At 34.4% G+C, this 9,291-nt stretch overlaps 1 protein-coding gene across 4 annotated transcripts; it reads left to right on the top strand.

The window, feature by feature from the left end:
- Positions 1-1,833: 1,833 nt before the first annotated feature.
- Positions 1,834-7,674, top strand: LOC100797268 (ribulose-1,5 bisphosphate carboxylase/oxygenase large subunit N-methyltransferase, chloroplastic). Of its 4 annotated transcripts, none has more exons than XM_006579634.4 (13): positions 1,834-2,433; positions 2,719-2,794; positions 3,334-3,539; positions 3,672-3,758; positions 3,845-3,937; positions 5,224-5,378; positions 5,494-5,578; positions 5,662-5,748; positions 5,857-5,976; positions 6,247-6,348; positions 6,432-6,605; positions 6,736-6,788; positions 7,351-7,674. In XM_006579634.4, exons 1-11 carry the CDS (start codon positions 2,104-2,106, stop codon positions 6,600-6,602), a joined length of 1,512 nt encoding a protein of 503 aa, XP_006579697.1. In that variant the 5' UTR covers positions 1,834-2,103; the 3' UTR covers positions 6,603-6,605; positions 6,736-6,788; positions 7,351-7,674. The 4 variants fall into 4 exon arrangements, with proteins under 4 accessions (XP_006579697.1, XP_006579698.1, XP_006579696.1 ...); XM_006579635.4 differs by having other exon boundaries at positions 7,314-7,674; XM_006579633.4 differs by having other exon boundaries at positions 6,736-6,844.
- The last annotated feature ends 1,617 nt before the right edge of the window (positions 7,675-9,291 follow it).

The raw sequence follows: 9,291 nt of genomic DNA, 5'->3' as shown, positions 1-9,291 counted from the left end.
AATATGGATATTTTTCAGATAGACCACACTTAGTGCAACCTAGTGTGTGTTTAGCGCAAAGAAACCAAAGTCTATCTATTTTGTACTTAGCTTGGAACTTACCACTCTTAGCCCGCAATGTGCCCACACTTAGCACAACATCTTTCATGCTTATCATGGAGTGTCCAAAGACACTCTTTTCCTTAGATAATTCCACTCTTAGCACAATTTCATTGTGCTTAGCACAACGAGATTGACAACAATTACAATTATGTGATTTTTATGCATAAACAAGGTTTTCTACTACTCCTAATGTGACCTAACTTCAAAATTCATAAGCTAAGGGTATTGTCGCAACCTACCCTTTGACGGGAGGGCGAGGCGAAATAAAATGTGTGTCTTCCAAAAAAAGGAACACGCGTGGGAGTCGCCATCAACATTTATTCGAAAAAAAACGTTAGAAAAACCAAAAGAGAGGTTTGCGAATTTTGAAAAGAAGGGTTGGAGAGTTGTTTATGCATAGGGAAGGTATTAGCATCCCACGCGCCAGTCGCAAGAGACGACAACCTTTAATCGAGTGTGCAAAAAACGGGACTTCAATATTATTTATTTTCCCTTTTTATATTTTTTATTTTTTGGGGTCAACAAGGGTGTTGCCCTTGCTCCTATGTATCCTCAAGTACGATGAGGAATTCATCCTGAAGTAACTGGCTCGCCTAGGCGAGCTACAGCTTGCCCAGGCGAGTTGGTTCCTTCAGCCTTAAACAATTTGGGGGCCCGAGCGAGCCAGAGGCTAGCCTGGGCAAGCTAGGGTTAAGAAAACTCCTTAAAAATACCATTTTGCCCCTCCTTTTTGGTATTTTTCGCATCCTTGATCAAAACATCGAACAATATTTCGTCTTGCGTGGTAACTGGTGTTGAACAACACAATTCGGCTAGCAAGAATCAAAACATCAGTGAATGATAGTCCCTAGACGAAATTAGGGTCTGACAGATATAAGAATCATTCATACATGTTCCTAATTGATTTTTAACACATAATTTTATATTCAAACACATAACTATCAATCCTTCACACAAACCAAAATCCCTAAATCCCCAATTCTTAAGAACACAAATGGGTAAAACTCTTCAAATGAAAAAAAAGAAAGGAAAATAGCAAAAAAGATAAACTCAATAACCAAGAGGGATTGAGAAAGACAAGGGGAAAAACATTCACCTAGATTGAGGCATGAGGGACAGAGGAAGAACATTTCACACAAACCAAAATCCCTAAATGTCCAATTCTTAAGAACACAAATGGGTAAAATGTGGTCCTAGTGAATTCCTCTTTCATGGAGTACCATTTATCAACTCTTTTAGAAAGTGATGGCCTGGGACAAGAGTTTCTTAATTTTGATCTACCTGGTTTGATGGTGGTGAATTCATGGATTACTTTGGGTGTGGAGATTGTGAGAACACAAGCAAAAGGAAACATCAAAAAGTGTAAGCATGAGATTAAAGAAAAAGAACACACATAGCGGAGGTTTTTAGTAAATTTTCTAAATTAATTATTTTAAAATTTAAAAGTTAACTAAACAGTAATTAAAATAAAAATAAAATATCAAAATAAAAATTTTAGAAAATAAAAAAAATTAAATTTAATATATCAAAACGAAACAAAAATAAAATTAAATGAATTAAGCTTTATTTTTAATCTCTTTTAAAAATCGAGATAAATAAGTAAATATTTCTAAGGATAAATAAACCAAAGATTTTTGACAATTTTATAAAAAAAAAAAACATTATCATTAACCATTAATTAGCTAAACAGAGGTTAATAGTTAACACTTAACATGCTAAATGGTGCATAATTGGCGAAAACAAGTAAACAACCCGTAGATTTTTGTTTCCCTCCAACCCAAATTCTCAATTCCTTTTCACTCTCGTATCCTTCCCACACAGTACTCACAGAACTCAAAACCATAGTCTTTCGTTTCACTACAACACTCCAAAACCCCCAGACCAAAAATATCTCTTTAACCAAACCACAACAACAGACACTTCTTTCTTCTTCTAACTTTTTTGCACCGAAACTGAAACCGCCTTTCGCAAAATTTCCCAATTTCTCGAAATCCTAACCCTATGGAACTCTCGCGCCTCTTGGTTTCCGACACGTTACTCTTCTCCCCTCCGATTCGCTACTCCCCTTCGCCGGCGCTGTCCACGTTCTTCGCCGTCAAGAACCGCCGGTGCAGGAGGAGGAGCAGCTTCTGTTCCGCCTCCAACCCCGACACCTTAACCGCCGGTGGTGGCGCCGTCGTCGTCGGCGCCGGCGAGAAGCACGAGGAGGATTTGAAATCTTGGATGCACAAACACGGCCTCCCTCCGTGCAAGGTTGTTCTGAAGGATAAACCTTGCCCCAATGATTCTCATAAGCCTATACATTACGTCGCAGCAAGTCAAGATCTTCAGGTTCATTCTTGTTATTGTTATTGTCTGTGATTGTTTCTTGAGCAAATTACAATGACAGCATGCAGTTCTTTTGTAAATTCACATCACCAAGAACAGGTGTTAGTGTAATGCATTTCAATTTTCAAACAATTAAGGGGATTCAGGGGGTTATTGTAGGAATAGAAAAGCTAGGAGTATTGTGTGAATTTCGAAGAAACTAAATGAATGTTGGTCTATTTTGCACTTGTATCTTTAATGGGGTTTTGTGATGTCTTACTTGGTGAGGTTATCTTTCTTTCCTTGCAGGTTGGTGATGTTGCATTCTCCGTTCCTAATTCCTTGGTGGTTACGCTGGAGAGGGTCTTGGGAAACGAGACTGTTGGTAATTGTGAAATGATTTTTGTTCTTTGGTCTTGAATTGTCTTCTTGTGCCTCTTTCCATTACAACAGAATGCAAATTATTGCATATATTTTGCCTTGTTTTTTTTTTTTTTTACTAATTTGCAAACATGTGAGGGTGAGCCTTGATGTGCTAGTAAGGTTGTTGTCTTGTGACTACTTGGTGGGAGCCTAAAGCATTTGCTCATCCCTTTTAATTTGCTAATGAGTGATGGAAATTGAAATAGCTTGAAAGTGCAAATACATTTAATATTTTTTCTTTTGATTAAATAGCTTGAAAGTGCAACAAAACATGCATATTTATTAGTCATGGAAGTGAATATTGGCAAACACCTAATCTAGAATTCATTTATAGGACAATGGCAAGGGTGGTTTGTGTCCTTTTTCTCACTTGTTTGTAGCTATTGATTTATGTGACACTGTGCTGTTCTGGTGTAATTAAAGCTAGGTATTATGGATTGGAGGTGTATTGAAGCGTTTTTGAAATTTTAATTTACACTTTGTTCGTTATCCTTATTGCAGCTGAGTTATTGACTACTAATAAATTGTCCGAATTGGCGTGCTTGGCATTGTATCTGATGTATGAGAAAAAACAGGGGAAGAAGTCTTTCTGGTATCCGTACATCAGGGAGCTTGATCGTCAACGAGGTAGGGGCCAGCTGTCAGTGGAATCACCTCTTCTATGGTCAAAATCTGAGCTGGATTACCTGTCCGGAAGTCCAATTAAGGTATTCCCCTTTTCTCCCAATTAATTGTACTATATCCATTGTACTGATGAGCAGCAGTATTAGGTTGGTGTTGGTCTAATGCTTGATATTTTTAAAATATAACCAGACTAAATTCTGATGTCTGTGACTTAGGATGAAGTTATTCAAAGGGAAGAAGCAATAAGAAAAGAGTATAAAGAACTTGACACAGTCTGGTTTATGGCAGGTTCTCTATTTCAGGTAATAAAAAATACCCTATAACAAGTTCAGTAGTTATTTACATTTTGACATTTAGTGCTTACATTATATGCATAAATATAATGCAGCAATATCCATATGACATTCCTACTGAAGCCTTTTCATTTGAGATTTTCAAACAAGCCTTTGCTGCTATTCAGTCTTGTGTGGTGCATTTACAGGTAAAGTTTCTTTGTTATCTGATACAGAACTATACAGTTAGTTAAGTATGCAATAAAAAAAAACTCTGAACTAAATAGTGGCTGACCAATCTTGTAAGTCTATTTAGTGAGGTTGTTAAATTTGTTCATGAAATTCAATTACCTTAATTTGAAATGTTGTAATCTTCCATATCATGCCACTGAGCTTTATTTATTGATTTAATTTGTAGATATATTTTAATTTATTGATCTAAGTTGTAGATATATTTTAATTTTAAGTTTTTAACTGATTGTTGGATTTGTCAGATGAAGTGGTGATAATTTATAAATTAGATAGAAAACTTTTCTTTTTTTTTTTTGAACTGCAAATATAATTTATATTAATGGTATAAGTACCAGTGGTACTAGAAGATACAGATTAGGATTGGCTGTTGCAGGGAATTAAACATACGAACAGAATTACATAAAACACAGCCCTGCCCTTCCTAGAAACATTAAATAAATGCTAAAGACATTGCTGAAGCCCACTGGAAAAAAGGGACATTAAAGTCCCTTTCCCACCCCTTCAGCCAGGTCCACATAAGAAAAAGAATACTATCTGCCAGTTTAGAGATATCGAAGGATTGACTATGGAAAATGATATCATTTCTAAGCTTCCAGATTGCTACTGAGTGTATATGAGTTTCAGCATGCATGTATACTATTATTGATCTTATTTTTTACTTTTGCATTATGTAGTAATTTCCTTGCACTCGTTCAATAGTTGCCATTACATTTCATGATTTATCTTTAATTCAACCTTTATCCCTATATGTAAGACATTTTTTGTCTTTATTATTGAATCTATTGATTATGTTTTGACCAAAATATCCTTAATTACTTTACAATAAAGTCTATAAATTAATAAGATAAATTCATTCTCTCTTATGAGGATCGAAGAGAATGATTAACACATTAATTAATTAGGAGGAAAGCTATTAAGTGGAAATATTGGGATGATGAGTCCTAGTAATTTTAAGGGTAGTTTTGGAAAAATAATACAAATTGTTAGAAATTTAATGCCACTAACTAAATCAACTAACTTAATGTGTGAATTAGTTAAAAAAGTCTTACATTTAGGGACGGAGGGAGTATTACATTCTAGACTTCGCATTGATTTAGTGTTCTGCTTCTGCCGTTTAGTATGGGAGTGCATCACTTTTCTTCTGTCTGGACATCAGCTGTTTGCCTTATATAATATGCATGTATTGCTTCCCCTCTCTTTGTGCAAGGGGTGCAAATTGATTGCTTGCCCTTTTTGAAATCAGAAAGTTAGTTTAGCTCGGAGATTTGCTTTAGTTCCCCTGGGACCTCCTTTACTGTCCTACCAAAGCAACTGCAAGGCAATGTTAACTGCTGTTGATGGCGCTGTTGAGCTCGCGGTTGATCGCCCGTATAAAGCTGGGGACCCAATTGTTGTGTGGTATGATACGTACTTCATTTGATTGTATGTAATTTAGAAAAAAGACATGGTTTGGCAAGGACTTTGTTTCTGTATTACGAGCTTCATTATAAGATTTACAGTTGGTCATTTTCAGGTGTGGCCCTCAACCTAACTCAAAGTTGCTTATAAACTATGGTTTTGTTGATGAAAATAATTCCAATGATCGTCTTATAGTTGAGGTACGAGTTGGACATTTACTTTGTTTTGTTAAGCATTTTGTTGTTTAAATTCAAATTTAACCTTGATGATGCAACTGTCCCAGGCAGCTTTAAATACTGAAGATCCACAATATCAAGATAAAAGAATGGTGGCTCAAAGAAATGGAAAGTTATCAGTTCAAGTTTTTCATGTATCAATACTGAACCTACTGTTTTTTTTAGATAAGCACTGAACCTACTGTTGTTGAAGGTTATTTAGTGAATTATCTCATTAATTCCTTAATTCAACCTTTGTGCAGGTATATGCTGGGAAGGAGAGGGAAGCTGTCTTAGATATGCTTCGTTATATGCGTTTGGGCTATGTTTCAGATCCTTCTGAGATGCAGTCTGTCATCTCCTCTCAAGGTCCAGTTTGTCCTGTAAGTTTGTTTCATACAGTGCCTTCATTATTTGAATTTTAAGAATGCTGTGGTCACAGTCCAATATCTATACCAGATACAAGTAAAATAAGTTCCCTTGATGTCCTATCCACTCTTTCATATATTGATTTCATGAAATGATCTTTGGAAGTACTATGACAAGTTAAAACAAGATTTTATTCACTTTTTCTATAAAAAAAAAATTCTCATATAATTAAATAGAAAGTAAATCTTGTGATGTGAAAAGTTGACTCCTTTCATACATTATAGGTAAGCCCTTGTATGGAACGGGCTGCATTGGATCAGTTGGCTGATTATTTCAAGGCACGGCTGGCTGGCTACCCTACAATATTGGCTGAAGATGAATCTATGGTATTGTTTGCATGAATTAGAAGTTGATTAAATGTAATGTATGACTTGTCAACTTTTCATTGATAGTTTATTTATTTCTTTAGCTGACAGATGGTGGTAATCTGAATCCTAAGAAGCGAGTTGCTACCCAATATGTTAGGCTGGAAAAGAAAATGCTTCATGCCTGTTTGCAGGCAACCATTGATTTCATTAACCAGCTTCCAGACCACACCATATCTCCATGCCCTGCTCCCTATGCACCTTTATTGAAATGAAAGGTTCAACTCTCTCTCTCTTTCTCTCTCTCTCTCTCTCTATCTATCTTCTTTTAAACAGCATCACCACGTTCTTAATGAATTGGAAATTTCTGCTGCGAAGTTCCGTAATTTTTGTCCCTCTAATTTGTAGGAACTGGATGTGTATGCAGTCTGAACTGTACAAATATGGATTTGATGAACCAGGTCAGTCAAATTATATATTCTTGATATGCATCCTATTAGAAATCCCCTGAATTAAGGTAATTTGTGCTTTACCCTCTTCAGCTTTGGTCTATATGTGGATGTGGATTAGATAGACTTTAGGATTTGATAAAGATACTCATGATTCTTTAAACTTCTTGCTGTGTGAAAAACACCCTTTGTTAAGCAAACCATTAAATGTCTTCTGACTTGTAAGACAATATTTTTTTTGAAATAAAAAAAATAAAAGTTAGGAAAGAGATAACCTTGTATAATCTTTTTTTTTTTAAAATAAAATGATTGTGCTGTGTTGATTGGTAGTTATCTAATCAGGATTTTTCTTTTCTCACATTTCTAAATGCTTTAGTAGATGCTTATGCATTATGGCTTAGGGTCTATTTGTAATAGTAGACTGATAATTCCCACCTTCTCAGTATCTGAAGGAAAGAACAGTGCATGAAGTTTGATTTTGAAAAACCATGATGCGTAGAATAAAGTAATTTCTGAATACTATGACGGATTTCGTAGGTCAAGTAATTTCTGAATACTATGACGGATTTCGTAGGTCAATTACAAATGCATATAGTTGAATCATGACTCACTAAACAATGATGCAAGAGTTCCGGATTTAAAAGGTTATGGGTCTGCTTTCCCCCCTGAAGATAAAATTTCAATCCGAGTGTTTTCTGCGATGCCCCCTTCAAGTAGGCGTGTTGGTTCATTCCCTAGGTAGGAGGAAAGGAACCATCATTTGAGCAAATTTTTGTATGTCTTACTGTAGTTGTACCGATGATTCTAAGTTTGAGTGTTGGAATGATACTCATCTTTGTAAATGGAAACCTGAATCACAAATTCTAATTCAATTGTGTATATATAGTTCCATGGATTATATAGATCCCTTTATTTTTTTGTAATTTTGTTCGTCAACCCATCTGATTGTAGTTGACTTAAAAGATTGATGGAAAAATGTTGAATGTCACAAGTTATTTTATTGTATGTATTATGCCTAAAAGGGGACACAAAAAAGAGAAGATGGAAAAGGTACAAGACTCCCTGAAAAAAATTTAAATTCACCTCATACTAATGATAGGACAATTTATTTTGTTTTGCACCAACTAGTTAACAACTGACTCCTTTACACTCTTATTTGGAACCTAGGTATGTGGCTCTCACTGCTCCCTTTGCTTTCTCATTTTGACACTTTCAATTCTCTTTCTTCGCTATTTTTGTCTTGTCCGTAGCGCTGCCTCGAGCACTTCTTTGGGCTTTATCTCAATTACCCAAACCCTGTTGTCATTTTTTCTTCTTTTAGGTTACTTTAGTTGGGGTTGCTTGTATACAGAGCCGACCAATTGCTAATTCTTTTTAAATCCTTAAATTAAATAGTGAGTTTTTGTAAGTTGTTTAATTGTTGAATTGAGGAATAATTCACATGTAAAAACCTGTTATTTGTGCTACCTTCTTTTGTAGGTAGTATAGATAGATGGATATAGATATATCTATTTTTTCATTTATTTCGATTTTTTGATCTTATATAGTATTACTAAATGTCTTATTTACTATGTAAATTTTTTATTATATTTTATCTTAAAGAATTAATAATACATGTAAAGTGATAATTGTAAAAAATTAAATATTTTGTATAAAACAAATATTTTTTTTTATCTTGCATTGATATAAGATTACAAAAAAAAACATTTGTATTACTTTTTTTGCAAAATATTTTTTCTAATACGAAATAAATTTTGAAAAAAATAAAAACATAACTAATTTCCATGTATTAGATTATATTAAATAAAAGTTATACAAGTTTTTTAGATAAAAGCTACGCACGTTAAATAATAAAAGCTATATATGTTATTAAAAAATCTATTGTTATTATTAAATAAAGGCTTAATTGCCTTTGTTACCTATTTTTTTATATATTTTTTTAGTAAATTTTACATCCAATAAATTAATTTGGTGCATTTTATTCCTAATTTTTAAAAACTTACAAGCTTTACCTTTCATCATGGCATGTTGACATAAGCTCAATAGTTGAGGGTAAAATTTGTCAAAAAAGAAATAAAATTCGACAAAAATATAAGAGTTTGAGATAAAATTTGTCAAATAAATAATATTATGATCTTATTAAAATGTTTAATGGTGCTTAATTTTAAAAATTTTCTAAGTTTTCTACCATAGGAGCTCTTTTTTTCACCCCATCCATGTTGTCACATGTGGGTGAAAAGAGGAAAGAGAGGGATGGGATTTCTCTTGCTTTTGGCATAACGGGCCAAAGTGGGAGGCCCACACGAAGGGTTATTAGCTCAGTAGTAAAGTGTGTCCTTGATAATTGTGTCGGCTTGGAGTGGAGTGAGACATGTCATTGAATAGCAAGGAGATAGCCACTTCGTTATGAAATTAGAAAAGTTAAGAGCCCTTCATCATTTTGGATAATTTCGAATGAAGATAGGAGAGTGAAAGGACCTCTCATTCACGACACACACACACTATATGTGCAATG

The sequence above is a fragment of the Glycine max genome, chromosome 5, assembly GCF_000004515.6.
Source record: "Glycine max cultivar Williams 82 chromosome 5, Glycine_max_v4.0, whole genome shotgun sequence".
NCBI classification, from domain to species: domain Eukaryota; kingdom Viridiplantae; phylum Streptophyta; class Magnoliopsida; order Fabales; family Fabaceae; genus Glycine; species Glycine max.
The sequence above is the reverse complement of the archived record's forward strand: the minus strand, read 5'-3'. Positions and strand labels throughout refer to the sequence as shown.